A 19,704-nucleotide genomic window follows, 5' to 3' on the forward strand; every position below is an offset into this window, starting at 1 on the left:
AACACATCTTGTGATTTTTTTCTTATTTTCTTGAAAAATAAAGGTAAAAAATAACATTATAATTAAAAATTGGAATAATTGATTATCTTCTTAGGCATAACTATTTGGTCACTTACTCTCCAAGTAGATTGCCTCCCTAAAAAGTACTTGAAATCAGAACAACTTTGAAAGACATAGATCCATTATAAGATATAGGGTATTCAAATAAGTTCATATTTGAAGGAGGCTTCAAAATCACAGAAATCTGAGAAAATATTCTTCTTTGCCTGTAGTAACTGAATGAGAAATCTGTGTGAGTAGGAAAAATATATTTTGGTGGGGGGGTGGGTGTTCCTCATGAGTACTGTTCCAGAACAGGTATCGGGCTTCTCTATATTGAAGATATTGAGGATACAAAGGTTGACTTTTCTCAGAAAATTCCGAACTCCCAAGTGCCTACTCCATGATAACTGGCTGATTGATGGTTGTGTGTGCTTTTCCACTAGCATAATGGGATAAAAGTAAATACATGAATTCTGCATATTGTAACATTAGCTATCACATAAATTCCTTTGATTTTATTGATTTATTTTCTGAATCTATGGTAAAATCTTGGAGTACAATAATAAATCTGTCAATTTCTTTAACAGTGCTTTAGTAGAAACACAAATAATATGAAACAAACATCAATTATTATCTAGCTGATTGCTTCTTTTGCTGCAAATTAGTCATTTTAGTGAGTAGTTTTCTAAATTTAATTTTGATGTAAGATACTTAATACTTTTCTGATTTGTTTTCCAATTTGAAGTAATTGTGCCTAAGTTAGATCTCATATCATGTACTTTGTTGAGTTTGGAGCACAAAAAGATCTCTTGGCTGATTGGAGAAAGGTGGATTCGGTGTGGGCTTTTTTGGCTTGTAAGGCTTCATTTTAGCAATCTTCCTATTGTTTCCTCTAGTGACTACTTCAGTACAACCAGACAAATAGATTCTACAAGCTGTACTCCTTGTTGATAGGTTATTGGTCTCAGAACCATAATCATAATCCATTTATCTTTCCTTGTAGCATCAGAGGCTCCTTGAAATGCTAGATACAGAGAAGGAACTGTTAAAAGAAAAGATAAAGGAAGCTTTGATTCAACAGTCTCAAGAACAGAAGGTAATACTTTAAGCTGGTCCGAGTGTAGAAAGAACACGTTCTATTACCTCAAATAATTACCTCAAATAATAACATTCACTGTCTACCCAACTGTCTTATCGTTTACAGGTAATACTAGAAAAATGTTTGGAGGAAGAAAGGCAAAGAAATAAAGAGGCTTTAGTATCTGCTGCAAAGGTATTTCTATCTGAAATAATGGTTTTCTTTGTAATTAAGTAGAATTTAAAAACTGAGTTCCTAGGATAGTATAGTCAGTCTACTTTTTTGTATAAAACCTCAATATAGAAAAATCAAAGGGTTTTTTTCCTTGTTTTTCCTGTTAAGGTTAGGATATTGCTGTTCATATTATTGTTAAATTTACATTACACAGAAATAGAATGACGTTGAAATATTGTAGATCATTGATTGTTAAAAAAGAATATATGTTGGGATGCTAATAAACTCTTGGCATTTAATAGGTATCATTACAAATAATGTATGTGTATATGTGCATATATATGTGTGTATATGTGTGTGTACATATATTTAGATCTATGATTTTTGGGGCACCTGAATGGCTCAGTTGGGTAAGCGTCCAGCTTCAGCTCAGGTCATGATCTCGTGGTCCGTGAGGTCAAGCCCTGCATCGGGCTCTGTGCTGACAGCTCAGAGCCTGGAGCCTGCTTTGGATTCTGTGTCTCCTTCTCTTTCTGCCCCTCCCAGACTTGCATTCTGTGTCTCTCTGTCTCTCTAAAAATAAATAAGCATTAAAAATTGTTTTAAAAAGATATATGATTTTTAAAGCCAATTTTGAAATGCCTCTTATAAGTAGTGTGTCCATAGATATTAAATATACATATGCCAGCAAGTACATATATAGCACTAACTTTTGAGATCTGGATTTAAATTTAAATTTAGTAAACAAATATTTGAAAAGTTTAATATTTGCAAATCACTGTGCCAGGGGTGGAACTTGAAGAATGATGATGATTTTGTCTTTACAGTCACATAAGAAATGTATTACTTATTACCCATAAGACAATGTGGACTGCATTAAATTACTATAAGTGTATACAGTGTTTCCATGTCGTAGGAGTTTTTAACAAGAAATTACTTTTAAAATTAGCTTGAAGGATGGCTAATATTCTAAATTTTGAGTCTGAGTTTTATTCTATAAGGTAAAGATAGAAACATTGTAATTTTGAGTGTAAGTATGACATAATGCTAATTTACCTTAATTTGGGGGAAATTAGAGGCAATAAAGGCTAGAGGCAAGGAAAGAATTAATAGAGTGTGTCTAAAGTCTATGTGAAAGATAGAGAGTGGCAGAAACAGAGTAGTAGAAATAGATTAAAGGAAAGAAATAGACAAATTCCAGAAATAGGAGATGGAATTGGGATATATGTTTGGTGTGGATAATACAGAAGAGGCCATGTTGGGAATGCCTAGAGTAGTGATTCAGAAACAACATGGAAGGTGACACTATTTCTTTGGTATAGTTTGAGATGCCTGTGATATATTCAGATAAGGCAAGTAGGCAACTAAATCTGCCTGACAGCTCAGAGAAGAAAGAAATGACCTGAAGATGCTAATATAGTTTATTTCTCTCTTTCAGCAGACAGATGGTAATGGTAGCCACAGAAATTATGTATAATCACCTCACAGGAGAGTATAGAGTAACAAGTGATACAAGGTCTGAGCCCTGAAAGAACTCCAAAATTAAAAACCCAGAGAAAGAAGGAAGTTACAAAGAACCGAGCAGTCAGCCATATAAGTAGAAATAAGAGGAGCTTGCTGCTATGCAAACCAAGAAAAGGGAAACAGAAATAGTCAACTATGTAGAATGTCACTTTGACACCAAGATAAGTAAGGATTAAAAAAACAAAAAGAAACAAAAACTTTTATTTGGATTTAACAAAACAGAGAGCACTGGTGAGCATAGTAAGAGCGTAGTTTCAGAGAAGAACGGTAGAGTAAAACAGGAGTTCAGAAAATGGTAACTTGCTTTGACAACTTGTGTCAAATTTGGCTGACTGGAAGGAAGAGAAAAGTGTAAACTGTGGGCATGAGAGGTGGGAGGATCATGGACTTGACTGCATCCCAAAGTATGATGGTTTTCTAGAAATTCTTATGTTTGAGTTGCAACTGAAGTCGGTAACTTTCATGGAACACCATTTTAGTGAATAACAAGGGTTATGCAGACTTTAGTATTTGGCAGGCATTTTCTCCAAAGTAAACCGAGTAAGCCCAGCATCTCCAGAAAATTAACAGTTTTTGTTGCCAATGATAAAATTTGAGCATTAAAGCAAAATTAGAATTTTGGAAAATTTGTATCTGCTTTCAGATACTTAAAGACTCTTGTGATGAAATTGATGGTGATATTAACAAGTGTGACCTTTTTTGTTCTAATATCATGAAATGTGTGTCAGCGTATTAGAGGAGATGCATAATTTATTGAATCAATATTTTCCAAATAAAAATTTTGTAAAGATCATGCTAGATAAAGGACTCATTCAAAGTGCAAGAAAAGATTATAATATAGTAAGTAGCAGAATACAACAGTTTTATTTCCATTATGTGATTTTCCTTATCTCAACTACCCTTTAGGAGATACCCTTTAGGATATCTCAACGAGCTATCCCTTGATAAGTTTCAGTATGGAATCATCAAGATTTACAAAGATATAAACTGGCTACTAACTACTCCTTCGTTGGAGCGCCTGGGTGGCTCAGTCAGTTAAGCATCCGACTTCAGCTCAGGTCCTGAACTCGTGGTTCATGAATTCAAGCCCTGTTTCAGGCTCTGTGCTGACAGCTAGGAGCCTGGAGCCTGCTTCAGATTTCGTCGTCTTCTCTCTCTGCCCTTCCCCCGCTCGTTCTCTCTGTCTCTCTCTCTCAAAAATAAACATTAAAAATAATAAATAAATAAGCAAATACTCCTCCCTTTTCTACCATATGTCAGTGTGAGATTGAGTTTTCTTTATATACTTCAACCAAAAGCCATATTACAGATTAATACAGAAGGCAGGTATGAGACCTAAATATCTGCTATTAAGTGAAATATTAAGGAGGTTCACAGATATTCTTCTACTTCTAAATCTTGGAAAATATTATTTTTCATAAAAATAGTATTCATTAATATACAGTACATCTAATGTCATTAATATAAAGTGAATTAATAAATAAATATTTTTATTTTGTCTTGGTTTGAATTTCTGATATGGTAATCTTAATAATGTATAACTAGCATAAACAAAAGCTCTTTGAATTAGTCAATAACATTTAAGAGTGTAAAGAGATCCTAAGACCAAATAGTTTGAAAACTGTTCTTTTAAGCTGAAGCTTAGTTTGAAGTTTAGATATGCCATGGAAGTAACATATGAATACTTGTACAAAAACAAATAATTTGATTCTACACCAGGTATTTAGTGTGCATAAGCACAGCAGTGTCAGAACTAAACCCTATAGAATTCAAGTTTTATACCTTTTAAAGGTTAACCCAAATCTTTCTTATTCAAGGACTTACCCAGTCACTCAGTCAAATATTTTTATTTGAGTCATTATTTGTTTTGAAGCTTGAGAAAGAAGCAATGAAGGATGCAGTTTTAAAAGCCATAGAAGAAGAAAGAAAAAATCTGGAAAAAGCCCATGCTGAAGAAAGGGAGTTATGGAAGACTGAACATGCAAAAGATCAAGAAAAAGTATCTCAGGCAATTCAAAAAGCTATACAAGAACAAAGGAAAATAAGTCAGGTTAGTAAAATTAACTCTTTGTAAGTACTGTCTTTTTCCTTGTTTTTCTCAAAATGAAGTTTCCTTGTTATTTAAAATCACCGTAATGAACATATCAGTATTAATTATGTTGCCTATAATATTAATATTTTAAAATAATAATTTTTAGTGTATCAGTGTACTTCTGCTTTCAGATATTGAAACTTCAGTAACTTATAATTTTATGGTTTAACTATTTTTTAAAAAGTCAGGATCCGAATTCGTGTCTAGTCATTGCAACTATGTTAAACCTCTGGTTTATTTTCTTTTTTTGCACACCCACATATACAGTCAATACAAAGTAATATATGTGAGTAGAAAACAGGTTGATTCCATTAATTATGCTCAAAATGTATATCTGTATATCAGTAGTTAATACTGATAATTAATAGGACCTCACAGATCATCCCTGTGGTTTCATCAAATGTATCACATACCAAGGATGGCCTGCATACAAAATAACTTTTGTCTACTCTGTAAACAATTAAAAATTATATCTTTCATTTTCCATAATAGAATTTGCATGACTCTATTTTCCATGTATTTGGTCATTTTGTTATGTAGGCAATGAGATACTTGAATAAATCTTCCCTTAAGTAAGTATATAAAGTAAAAAATAACATTTATAGAAGTCTTTGTTTTCCATGATCAGAGCATTGTATATACTACTATTGTTTATTCAACTATGCATTATGAGTGTAGCTAAAACGACTTGTACCGAATGAACCAGGAAGGTTTTCTTATGATTAATTAGCCAATCTTAATGCATTAAGTCCTAAAAGAAATAGGTGTTTTTAAAATCCAGGATAAATCTTACATAGTTTTTCAAAAAGGTCACTTAAATTTATTCTCAAGAGTACATAGTTATTCATTTGTTATAAAAATTAAACAGGTCTTTAGTTAGTATTTATGGTAGGATAACAGTCGTGTGGTACAGAACTTATTCTTTTATTTCCTGGCTTTTTTCCATTAGGGTAATAATTACTTTCTAATTCTTTTTGTAATCTGTTGTTTGTATCATTGAATATATATTGAGCACATATTGTATATAAGATGTTTAATTGTCAGTTCGGTTGGTTGGAATTCTATGCTAGTAAGGTCAAGATCTTTGGTTAAGTGCTGCTTTGGAAGAGTTTACTTAAGACTTTTTGTGACCACAGACCACTCCTCCAACCTCACATAGATGTGGGCTATTAGTCACTATGAAATTGGGCAAGAGGGCATGAATAAATCAGCACATGGTCATCACTCAAACAGAAAAGTATATATCGTGAAGGGCATATTTCTCTGCTGGTTTGTCAGGGCATTCTTCTCTCTGGAAAACACTACGGTGTATAATATACTTTAAAAACTGTTTGCCACAGTTTCAGAGTACTGTGAAGATAATCCAAGCATGTTACGAATAAATGCATTGTATTTATTTTCTTTCAAATGTTTGCATATTTTCAGTGCATGTGAGAGAGAGAATATGTGGGTGTGGTGTGTGTATGTGTTTAACTGCCTTGTGGTTAAGAGAATTGAACAGGAAACATATAATAGAAGAAAGAACAATGTGTCTAGTTAACTCTCAGGTTTTCAGGTGTGAGGTGGTAATGTCAAATGTATTCAGCTGCCTTCATTTTCATGTAGTTGTCATAAGAAACTACAGCCAATCAATTGTCCTTCCTTCGCTCCTTAGAGCTTTGCCTAGTCTAGAAGATTGACAAATTGCGTTTCTCGGGGGCCATATGAAGCTCATATATCTTTTGTTTATTTAGGCCAGTAGGGTAAGCAAACAAATTCACATGGTCAAATTTACTCATCAGTGTTTCACATTAACTTAATTGAAGTGAGTGCCTGCTAAGTTCCAGAGACTACTTATTTCTAGTAAGAAAGAAAACAACTCCCCTGCCTTCTTATGAAGAAGACTGACAGGAAAGTATTAAAGGTATAATGTGAGGTAGTGATCAGTGTCATGTATTAAAATAATGCTGTGTAAGGAACTGGAGAGTCAGGGACCCAGTATGTAACTAGGGTAGTCAGGTAAACTATCTAAGGAGTTAACATTTGAGCTGAGGCATTCACTGAAGTGAGGAGTTTACTTTGTGAATAGTAGGGGATAAAATGTTTCCGGCAGAAGAATAGCAAGTGCAAAGGCCTTAAGGCGGAGAGATGCTTGGTGTAATTAAAACTGCATGCTACTGTTATGGATTTAGAACAGATAGACCAATGGAATAGGATGGAATACAGACACACAGATTTTTCTGTAATGTATAAATCTCTTAATCTGAGTTGTATGGCAGGGGGCCCATACAGTCTGAATTTAGTGAAAGCATGCAAAAGTATGTATGTGTGCAGATTTTTCTGCAGAAATGGTCCATAGTTTTTATTACATTCTCAAATGTATCTTACAAATTAACTCAGAAAAAAAAATGAAAATAATTGCAACTCCCTGCTCATTTTGTTCTGCATTTTGTGTACTAAAATGAATTTCATGTAGATTAAATGTTTACACTTGTAAACTTAATGTACTAAAAAGAAATTGGGGGATGCCTGGGTGGCTCAGTAGGTTAAGCATCTGACTATTAACTTCATCTCAGCTCAGGTCATAATCTTAGTTCATGAGATCAAGTCCCATGTTGGGCTCTGCTTGGAGCCTCCTTGGAATTCTCTTTCTCTCTCTCTCTCTGCCCCTCCCCTGCTCTCTCTCACTCTCTCTCTCTCTCTCTCTCTCTCTCAAAATAAATAAATAAGAAATTGGGCAAATATTAATATTCTTTGAAATGGAGAGTCTAGGACTTCAGGAATGATAGACTGAAGACCTCTGCAAATTAGCTTTTCCATAAAGGGCAATGACAACACTGGCAAAAATTGTTGAAATCAACTTTTTCAGATCTCTCGATGTAACCAGGGGTTTCAACAACCCAAAGAGTACTTATGCAGCAAAAATAGTTAAATCTCACCAAGAACAGCAAGTCTTTAGATTTTTAACTTGCTTTATTCCCATCCCCTCTCCCTAGTTACATAGTAGCTTTAAAAAGCAGTCTTGGGGCACCTGGGTGGCTCAGTTGGTTAAGCGCCTGACACTTGGCTTCAATTCAGGTCATGATCTCATGGTTCATGAGCCCACTGTGCTCTGCACTGACGGTGTGGACCCTGCTTGGTATTCTCTCTGTCTCTCTCTGCCCCTCCTCTGCTCACTTTCTCTCAAAAGTAAAGAAGTAAACATTTGAAAATAAAAACACAAAAAATAGTAGTCTTCACAATCATGGTAGCTATGAAAACCAGCAACGTAGAAGCCACTGGAGTGGGCAGACTAAATTTGGAGCGCCACAAGAAAACCTGTCTCCAGGGAATTATTACTGTTTAACCTATCTGGCCGCTCCCCAGAAACTCCCCATTTGTTTAGAGCCTGCTTAGTGGGAAAAGCCCTATCCTCAGAAGGTTTGTCAGAAACAACGAGTAGCAAATGTTTCACCTCTGCCTGAGACAGAAATACCGCTGGATCAAGCAAGAGCCTGGCCAAAAAATTTAAAACGGAAATTTGTGAAATATGATTATGATAGGTGGTTTTGAAAAGTTATGATTTTTTAATATACTCCTGGATTTCTTGAGGGTCACATACAGGTACAAGGTTGTCCACATGCCCAGGAAAGACCCGAGGAGACCCTAATCTCTCACCATGGGCTGATTTTGATTCTGTTCAAAGCAGAAAGTACAGGCTAAGGCAGGATTGTAAACTGGCAGTGTTGAAGGTGTTCCCCAGCACTCAAACTCCCTTGGCAAATGATGGATCACTTAACTAGTTCAAGGTATTTAAGGAATTCACTGTCTAATTATTTGCTGACCACTGAGCTAACCCAACAGAGATTTCCATGGATATACATGACAAAGAATACAGACTTGGCAGAATTAGTCCAGAAAAGTACTTTGGGGCACCTGGGTGGCTCAGTCAGTTGAGTGTCCGACTTCAGCTCAGGTCATGATGTCATGGTTCATAAGTTTGAGCCCCGTGTCAGGCTCTGTGCTGACGTCTCAGAGCCTGGAGCCTGCTTCAGATTCTGTGTCTCCCTGTCTCTCTGCCCCTCCCCTGCTTGTGTGCTCTGTCTCTCTCCCTCTCTTCCTCTCTCCCTCTCTTTCTCTCTCTCTCTCTCTCTCCTTCAAAAATAAATAAGCATTAAAAAAATTAAAAACAGCAATTCCTGAGAGATGAAGGAGATCTGACTTCTATAGTAGCTATATTACATTATTTTAATATCCATTTTTATCAAAAGTATGAGATATACAAAGAAATAGGAAGGAATGGCCTCACCACAGGAAAACCAAAGCAGTCAGTGGGAGATATACTGATGTTGGATTTAACAGACTTTAATCTGCTATTAAAAATATGTTAAAAGAACTACAGGAGATCATTTGTCAGGATTCATAAGCCTCCTCATCTTATACATTTGTGTATGTTGCTCTTCAGAAACTAGCACTAGAAGGTTTTGAAGGACTGCTCTGCTTTTAAAAGTGCCCCTCTTTGCTGTCAAAGCAAAATTGCAGACACATGGTCATATACTTACTTTCCTTCCTGCTATTACTTATGCTCAGAGAATACTTAAATCATTTGTTGGAGACGAAAAGGCCCTGACCTCCTATCTTGTAGTTTATAATTGTCTCACAGCATGAATCAGATTCAAATACCTAATTATCTTACTAAGTGTCCCACTGAACTGAGAGCTTCATAAGTGTCTCAATCATATTTATGCTCTTAGGAGGCTCCAGCGTAATGTGTAGCTCATAGAATGTATTCCAGAGTGGAATGCGTTCCCTTAAGTGGCAGACTCCAAAATACACAATTAGCTCAGGAAGATGACTGACAAGACTTAATTGTATTTATCCAAAATTCTCAAGTGAATGTATAGACATCATTTCATTAATTAGTCATATTAATTCCATAGAGAAGCAAATTGGAAAAAGCAATTAATTATTACAGGTTGGTTTGTAAAAAATTCCTTGAAGTTAATTATCCTAAACTAAGTTGTAGGACCAGAAACATAATTTATAAATAGAATTTACCCCTATGCTACCAATGATAGGAATGAGAAATTCTGCCTCTTGAATGTTCATACCCTTAAAATCACAAGTTTTTAACTGTGGGCTTCAGATTTATATTTAATGTCCTTATTACTACTTTTAGGAAAATACCTGGAATATTAGACTTTACAAAAGTTGACAGAATGTTATTGTTTCTTGTAACAGTAAAGAAAGCATTAAGGATACATGGGTGGCTCAGTTGATTAAGCATTCACCTCTTGATTTTGGCCCAGGTCATGATCTGACAGTGGTGAAATGGAGCCTGGCTTTCTCCACACCCCGCCCCTCCACGCTGGGTGTGGAGCCTGCTTAAGAGTCAGTCTCTCTCTGTCTCTCTCTCTCTCTTTCTTCCTTCTTCCCTCCCACCCTCCTTCTGTCCCTCCCCCACTTTTGTGCTCCCTCTCTAATAAGAATAAGAATAAGAATAATATTAATTATTATTATTATTATTATTATTATTCTCCATGGTCAAGTTTCACTTACCTGGCTTTATTTGTAAAACATTTTAGGCTACTAGCTAAAAATCGACTTTTATGGAAGTTTTTATTCATCTTTGACTATAGGAAATAGTAACATAAGAGTAGTAGTGGTAGCAGTGGGCCTGGAGATAGCAATAATTCTTTTTTTTTTTTTTTTTTTTTTTCCAGTCTCTTAATTTTATTTTTTATTTATTTTTTTTTTTTACAAATAGTTTATTGTCAAATTAGTTTCTACATAACACTCAGTGCTCATCCCCAAAGTGCCCTCCTTCATGCCCATCCCCCCCTCCCCCCCACATCCATCAGTCCTCAGTTTTTGTCAGCATTCAAGAGTCTCTCATGGCCTGCCTCTCTCCCCCTCCCCCACCATTTCCGCCCTTCTTCTCCCCCCTGTTCCTCCGTCAAGTTCCTCCTAATCCTCCTATACGTGCAAACATATGGTATTTGTCCCTCTCTGCCTGACCCATTTCGCTCAGCATAACACCCTCAAGGTCCATCCATGTTGCTACACATGGCCAGATTTCATTGTTTCTCATTGCCATGTAGTATTCCATGGTATAGATAAACCACATCTTCTTGATCCATTCATCTGTTGATGGACACTTAGGCTCTTTCCATGTTTTAGCTATTGTGGAGAGTGCTGAGATAGCAATAATTCTAACACTATTGGCTGCCATTAATTGAGTGCTAACTACCAGGCCGTTTTCTTATTGTTTCCATGTTAGATCTCATTTAATACTCACAACCACCTTATGAGGAAGAATCTGTTATCTCCATTTTTACAGATGCAGAAATTAAAGCTTAGGAATGTCATGTAACTTGCTCAAGGTCATAATAACTCCTTAGAAGGGATAACAGACCATATTCAGAATCAGGCAGTGTCATTCAAGACGCCTTGCAACTCACCCCTAAGCTTTCGCCCGCCCAATGTTCTCATCTTAGAATAAAGCCCAAATCCATCTCATCGATCACTTAATGTATAGATAATTTCAATAGCAAAAACTTAAAGGGACTATTTTCATTAGTTTATTCACTAATATTTATTGTTGACCCTGTTAGAAGTTTTGGGCACGTAGCATCAAACAAGATAGACAGACTCCCTAGGTACTCCTGAAACTTACCTTCAAGCTGAAAAAGACTTACAATGAATAAAGCAATTCCATATAGTGGTATGGACTATGGAAAGGGTTATGTGTTTGGCTGAGAAGGCCGTAGAGATCTTATTTCGATAAGGAAATTAGAAAGAAGCCAGACTCAAAAAATTTACACATTACGATTCTATTTATATGAAATTTTGAAGAAAGCAAAACTGATTTGAAAGAAATCAGTAGTTGGGGGTGGGCACTTTTTGAAAATGATAAAAATATTTTAATCATAATTGTGAACGCTTGATAAAACTTACCAAATTATGTATTGTATAGTGGTAAATCTTACTGTATGTAAATAATATTTTAATAAAGCTATTTTTTAAACAGGTAGCTGCCAGAATAAATTATTGGATAGATGGCAATTCGAGATGGTGAGGAGGGTTGAGTTTCATCAGGATAAATAATCCAGTTTGTGCATATTAAATTTGAGGTGCCTATTCATAATTTTAGAGGAAATGTTGGGTAGACAGAAATGTGTGTCTGGAGTTCAGATGGATTGTCAGGACTAGAGATCAAAATTTGAGATTAATAACCATGTAAATGGTGTCAAAGTCCAATATGTAAAAAACAAAAATTTTCTGGGAATGAGGGACTCTGCCTGAGATTTTTTTTTTTTTACGGAATGTGACAATCTTCTTCCTACAAAAAAATATGGCTACTTCAGATTAACTGTGTAATAGTGGAAATAGTCTCACACTTATGATGGTTGTACTTCAGGTGATATGTGAAGGTGTTAAAGTTACTGGTGCTTTTTGTATCATACTATTAGCCAGATTGAGTGGTCAAGGCTTCATCTACATTTTGTAAGAAGCTCTATTAACAGCAGCTCCTACCATCTTCTGCCCAGCTCCTGTCTCGTTTCAGAGACCAGCACTCCGTCCCCTTGTTCTTTGGCAGCTAATTGTGATCCCTGGAGCCTGAAGAACTACCAAACTGCTTGAGTACTGACTGAAGGGATGACATTAAAAAAGCCAGGAAGCTTTTTTTTAATTTTTTTAACGTTTATTTCTTTTTGAGAGAGACAGAGACAGAGAGGCAGAGTGTGAGTGGAGTGGGGCAAAGAGAGAGGGAGACACAGAATCCAAAGCAGGCTCTAGGCTCTGAGCTGCCAGCACAGAGCCCAGTGCTGGGCTTGAACTTACAACCCACCAGTTCATGACTTGGGCCGAAGTCGAATGCTTAACCAACTGAGCCACCCAGGCACCCCAGGAAGCCGTTTTTTTAATTCTAATATTCAGGTCACTTCATAGCACGCAAGTGTTTCTTTAATTAAAAGAATTCTGGAAATAAACCTGAGAATTAACAGGAATTAGCATCTTTGACCACTAAGTCACACTAGAAATAAGAAAAGAATTGGGTGCAGCAGAGTGAAAGACAATGAGTATAAACTTAAGTAACTAAAATTACTCTGAAAAAAGTAAGGAAGACAGACAGCTTTGACTTTGAGTTTGCCTCTAGATTTTCTCTGTGTTAATACTGACATTAACTGAAGGGATAAATGTTCAAGTACGACAGAAAGCACAGTTTCTAAGGATTGTGGCACATTTCTCTGAATCTGTTTGAGATATGACTTCGTTTGGCCTTCATCATAAATTAAGAGTAGCGCTTAGTGTTGATTATAGATTGTTTTGTTTTTTTTCTGAAATATTCAGAAGAAAGCTATGACTCTGGCTTTCTCTGGCTTTTTTGGTTAAATTCACTCAGTGTCCCTTGAAAATCGTTGTTAACGAAAGGAAAGTACATTTGTTATTGACACCAAAATGGACAAAGAGAAAAGAGTCATTAATTTTGCTGTTCTAGCAAAGTCCTGTAAAAGGACTCCAGAGCATACAGACACTTAAGCTATGTCTGACGTTGGAAGCTCTTCATAATGGTTTATAACCACAGCGACTGTAATTTGGGGTTATGTTTTCCCCCAAAGCCACAGACATTACAATCAGTGGTTAAATTTTCTTTAAGAAATTTAGCATTGCCACCTGACCCTTCTTTTAAAAAAGGAAATAGCATTTCTATTTTAGCTTCGCAGGCCAAATAATTTCACAACACTGAACTAATTTTTCTGTATTGCTTTACTTAGTTTTGATTCATTAGTTTGTTGTTGTTGTTTAATATGTATTTACAAAACTGTCATAGCCATCTAGTTATTTAAAGGTAAAATCTTGGGGCCCCTGGGTGGCTCAGCATTAAGCATCTGACTTCGGCTCAGGTCATGATCTCACCGCTTGTGAGTTTGAGCCCAGTGTTAGGCTCTGTGCTGGCAGCTCAGAGCCTGGAACCTGCTTGGGATTCTGTGTCTCCCTCTTTCTCTGCCCCTCCCCCACAAGCACCCTGTCTCTCTCTCTCCTTCAAAAATAAATAAACGTTAAAAAATTTTAATTAAAGACAAAATCTTAATTACACTTTTGCATATAAGGACAAGTGAACAAATAGTGCATCAATTTACCTTCTCATCTCTCCAGACCTTTCCATCCTGGTCTATTTCCTCTATCGTTCAGTGATATAACCAATGACCAAGTTGCCCAGTCCAGAGAACTGAAGATTTTCCTAAACTCTTCCTCTCTTGTTCCCCTTTTTAATACCTTTTAATCATTCAAACTTTTCCATTTTACCTGATAATAATCCTTTAGCACATACACTTCTGCCTGCCGGTTTCCACTGACTTCATTGGGTTCTCGTTGTTTACCCTGACCTCCTGCATCTATTTCTTTGGTTCTAGTTTGTCCCTTTCCAGTTTGGAATAAAAAGTGAATGAACTTCAGATTCTTCAGTGCCTCCCCATAGCGTTTAGGATAACATTCAAGCTACTTAGTATGATCTTTCTGAGGATCTAGAAATCTTTCAGAACTTGAAATGTAAATCTTTCAGTGACCTGGCCCCTGCCTATCCAGTTCATCTTTGCCAGTCTGCTGCACATTTCATGCTTTTAGTACCAAACTGCTGGTACACATACCATGCTATTTGGTGGTGTGGGGCCCTTAGTCACAATGTGCCTTCACCCTAGGGTACCATTGCTTTCCTAACTTGCAGAAGCCACTCTCATTTAATAATTTAGATTTTTTTAATCTGGAAAACTTCTTTTTACACTTCTTAGATTAAATCCTTCTCTCTCTCTGTCTCTGGCATTCACTGTATAAGTATACCATTGTCCAGGCATATTCTATTTATTTATTTCTATGTCTTCCCCACTAGATGTAAGCAACTGAAAAGTAGGAGGGTGAGTCCTGAAAGCTGCAATAGATTATAAGATGGTACAGAACCAACACTATTTTAAAGAGACATATTAATCTTTTAAAAATGGACTTGATTTCCATCAACACAATTTGGCTCTTAGAGTTTCGGTTCCTTTTAAATGAAACATTTTACCAAAATTAGGGTCACCAAAAATAGTGCTGGGTGTTATGGTACCTTTAAAAAAATGTATTTAATCATATTGTCTGTTGGGTGCCAAACTGATATGATGATTCTTCTTATGGCTATTCAAAGAAATACTCAGTAATCAGGAAGAAAAAAAGTACTTTGCAAAGCTAGTATAGATTTGGTGTAAAGTGATGAGAGGATCCATGAGTCCAGATAGAATTTTTGGGTGAAGTAGTACACTTTCTTTCCCTGGTCTGATGGAAGCATCACACTCATTTCCATATACCATGTTTTAAGAGAGGTGTTTCCAAATTGGAATGAGATCCGCTTACACATTTATTGGTGTCTCTTCAGCATCTGTTCCTCTCTTCCCAAAGTGATACTTTTTATTTCTTAGTGAGATTTAACCTATTTCTTAATTTAGACATAAGCCCTTATTTACTTAGGCTAATGATTATGTCCTACCCCTCCATTTTGAAACTGACTCCATTTTGGAACTTGTTATCCTCAGGTATATGAACACTGTCATTAACAGTAAGAAAAGGAGAAAATCCTTGGAACTGTTTGTAACCACCTTGGAACGATATGTGTAGAACTTTTGTGAAAATGGATCCTACACCAGAGGCAGAACTAAGAACTGGGGATGCATCCTTGGTCACATCGTTTAAACACTGAAGGAAGCCTACCCTTAGTTCTTCCATGTTCCTTTGTGTGAGGTTGCACAGTCTTTTTTAAGTCAGTTTGTGCTGAATTTTCTGTTACCTGTGATTAAAAGAATAAGTGATTGCCAAAGTAAATATGCCAAAAAGTAGGTGGGGTTGGATTTGAGTCCTACCTTGTGCTCACGTAACCTTGACTACTTTTTAAAAATGTATGAGGCTCCATTTCCAGTTCTGTAAAGTGGAGTTAATAATACCTGCTTTACAGAGTTATTGGAAGGCCCTTGGAAACATTTTAAAATAAAAACTGAGATAGATTTGTCAGTCAACTTTAGAGACTATAAAATGTCATGCAAATATTGGGTGGTATTGTGGTCAGACCAGTAGTCGGGCAGGAAACCTTGTCACATAGTATAGGGGGAATTGGAATAGTTAATTCAGAGAAGAGAAAAATAAAGATATGCTAACATTCTTCACCTCTTTGAAGTACTGTCATAAAATGAGTTTTTTTTCCTATTTAACTGAAGGGAGGACACATTAGAAAGAAGTAGGTAAAAAAATTTAGTGCAGTACAGTACAATATAAAGCTATCAAATCACAAGTTACCTAGCAAAAAGGGTATCATTTTTATTGAGGATTGTGAAGAATGTATTGGATGGAAGATTAAAGATTAATGTATGTATTGAGAATATAATTTCTACTGTCCTTTTTTGGACTGAGGATCTCAGTTTCTATTCTTGTGTCATTAAAGGTACATGGCAATTTCCAACTCCACAGATTTATACCTTGTTGCTAACATTACAAAAATCTGCCATTCTTATAGTCATTGAGAATTCTCTTTTAGAAATAATTGCTGTAAAGCCCCCTTTAAAGTATTTATATTGACATTTTTTAAACATATAACTTCAGTAGCTTAAGTTAATACCTATACATACCTGCCTCTCAAAGTGGTTCTGAGAATTAAATGAAAATACATATAACTATTTTGTTAAACACCAAATACCATTGCTTTTGTAATTTCATTTTAATACTTTTTATATTTTACTTAACTCTGCTATGTCTTTCAGACAGATCTTTGTTAGTTTCCAGAATCTTTCATTGTATGTATAATTAATGAATTTTATTAAGCCAGCTGAAATTCATTAACTTGCTTAGCATTGCATAGTGTCTGGATCATAGTGTGGGTTGTTACAGAGATGGCTGCTGCTGTTTTTGATATATTATTATCATCATTATTATTATTACAGCTGTCTTAATCACCTTTGTAGTTGTAACACCTACCTGAGTGCTATGAATAATGAACAGTGAGAGAATGGATCTTTATTTTAATGACCTAAGGGTGTAGTTTCCAGACTGCATCAAGGTGCCCTGGGATGCTGCAGTGAACTCACAGAAGGGTGCTGCAGGATATTTTAAATATTAGAGAGCAACACATAGATACTTGGGATCTTTTGGAAACCAGGTGGACTACTAAGGTGGCAATACTAAATTGTCTTCCGTTACTTTCTAGTACATCATATTTTAGGGAAGTTGGGTTTGGTAGTTGCTGTGTTACAAAGCAAGCACCATGCAAATATCCTTGTGGAACAAGAAATGAGAGTGTTATTATCTGATCTTATGCCAAGATTTAAGGAGTTAAGCAATTCCAGCTATGTATAAAATTCTCATGAATAAGTAGTTTAGGTGAAGGATAAAATTGAAGTATTTTTATTTCAATTTTTGTATCTTTTCAAATGGCTGCTATGTTACGACCCAACTAGTTAGTAAATGAAAGAATTAAGTATTTATTTTGGCCTAGAGGGCATTGTGAAAAAAATTATTAAGGATGCAAGGAAGCTGTGAACTGAGAAAAGTTTGGGAAGCTTTAACTTAGGGTGTACCCACCCTACCCAGTGCTCTGGGGAACACAAATATAAGATACAGTCTCTACCCTTAAGTAGATTTTCTTTGATTTGGGGAAACAAATTCACTCATTCATTGAAGATGAATTATGCATGTATACTATATTAGATACTATATTAGAATTCTAGTCATAAAGAGTATGCACTGTGACAAATATAATCCCTGATTTCAAAGGGATCTCAAATTGGTAAGATAGACAAGTAAAACCGTTGTTACAATTCTGAATTATAGAATGCTTTGAGATATAAAATATAGTGTGCTCTTTGAGCACATATGAGGGGTGCTCAGTTCAACCATGATGTGAGAAGATGTGGAAGGTCTAGAGCATTTCAGGGCAGGCTCTTACAGACGATGATGCTCAAACTGAATTGTGCAGAAGGAGTACATTTGATTATCAGAAAAGACGGCTAAGGGAAAATAACTTCACCCAAAGAGAACATGGCATGTCCAGGGAACTGCATATTGAATACTTGGATATGAATGACAAAATGGTAGCTTTATAAAGATGCAAACATGAATGAGACTTTGCCATTGTCTTCAAGGACCTTGAACTGGGAAATGTGTCATATCCATAAATTGCTCTAATGTGAGGAAGAAGGAGATAGGACAGAAAGCACATGTGGCTGAGGCCTTTGTTACAAATTGTAATTGTGATTATCTCTGATGGACAAAAGCATGAGAGAACTTTTGTAGCATACAGATGTTCTTTTTCTTGATCTGGGTAGTGGGCAAATGGGTATATTTGTACATAAAAATCCATTGAGCCAAACACTTAAGATTTGTGCATTTCACTATGTGTAAATTTTTAAAAATTTTTAAAAATTTCTAAAAATGTTTCCTTTACAAAGGAAAAACAATGTGTTATCATTAAAATAGTTATTTACTTAATAATTTGTGTACTTAAAAGGAAAATCATGTCTTAAATACATATGTTAGAAAACAGAAAAGACTGGACAAGAATGGGCTAACACTCAATTTATGAAGGCAGAAAAGATAGAATTGAATAATCCAAAGAACATAGAAAGAAATAATAAAGTTTATGACAGAAATTCACGACATGCATTGGGAAGTTTCATAATACTGTCATTTCTTAAAAGGTATAAAATTCACCAGTCTTTGACCAGATTGATGACGAGCGATGTTATTAAAAACATCATCAGAGGAATGAATAAAGTGACTAACACAGGGGCAACACAAATTTTAAAGATAACATAAGCAATATAAATGACTTAATACCAATCCATTGTAAAGCTTTGATGAGATGAAAACTTATCAAGATAAATATAAACCCCAGAACTGACACAAGAAGAATTAGATATGCGGAATAGTTCTGTGGCTATAGAAGAAACTATCTATAGTTTAAAATATGTATATGTCTCTAAAAATAAATGTGGATATACTCCTTTCCAGTATATGGAGCTTAATTTACTTCCCCTTGAGTGTTGGCTGGACTCAGTTGTTTATTTCTAATGAATAGATTATAGAAAGGAGAAATATAGTCTATAGTTAACTTTAGACTAGAGAAATCTGGCAGATACCATGTTAACTAAATGATCAAGGTTAACATTGCCAGTGATACATTACATTTAAGACCATATTCCCCTGATATGATATAATGAGAAGCATGCTTTTTATCTATGGTATTCTTTCCCTAAATCATAACTCCAGTCTATTCATGAGAAAAAGATTGCGAAATCCAGATTTCTTCAAAATGCTTGAAAGCTGCACTTCAAAAGTGTCAATGTCCTAATAAGGAAAGACTGCGAAACTGTCAGAAATTAGAGGAGACTAATGAAATATGTTCTCTGAATGCAACATTTTACCCTGGATTAATCCTGGAGACTAAAGACATAGTGGAAAACTTGGCGAAATGCAAATAAAATCTGTAATCTATTTACTATTATTATTTAATGTTAACTTGTTAGCTTGATAAATTTACCTTAGATGTTAAGGTAAGATGTAAGATGTTAATGTCAAGAGAAACTGGATAAAAAGCACATGAGAATTCTTGTACTATCTTTGCAAGTGTCTGTAAATCCAAAGTTATTTCAAAATAAAAACTTTAATATATTTTTCCTGACACATACATAGTTAAAAAGAAAAGAAAGAATACTCATTTTTGTCCTCTCCCTTCTAAAACTCCATTGAAACAAACTTTATTGAAATGGAGACCTACGCTGGAAATGAGAACATCAGTATATACTTTAGAAACTCC

At 35.4% G+C, this 19,704-nt stretch overlaps 1 protein-coding gene across 1 annotated transcript in view; it reads left to right on the forward strand.

The window, feature by feature from the left end:
• The window catches only part of LOC120247399 (coiled-coil domain-containing protein 91-like), a gene marked incomplete at its 5' end in the record, with an annotated part of 135,542 nt that overhangs the window by 50,217 nt on the left and 65,621 nt on the right, over positions 1 to 19,704 (forward strand). Inside the window, 3 exons of the mRNA XM_039255264.1 lie at positions 1,046 to 1,138; positions 1,247 to 1,315; positions 4,692 to 4,868. Of these exons, the coding sequence (XP_039111195.1) occupies positions 1,046 to 1,138; positions 1,247 to 1,315; positions 4,692 to 4,868 (339 nt within the window). The remainder of the gene's footprint in view (positions 1 to 1,045; positions 1,139 to 1,246; positions 1,316 to 4,691; positions 4,869 to 19,704) is intronic.

Source organism: Hyaena hyaena, unplaced genomic scaffold (assembly GCF_003009895.1).
Source record: "Hyaena hyaena isolate Hyena2069 unplaced genomic scaffold, ASM300989v1 scaffold_520, whole genome shotgun sequence".
Lineage (NCBI taxonomy): Eukaryota > Metazoa > Chordata > Mammalia > Carnivora > Hyaenidae > Hyaena > Hyaena hyaena.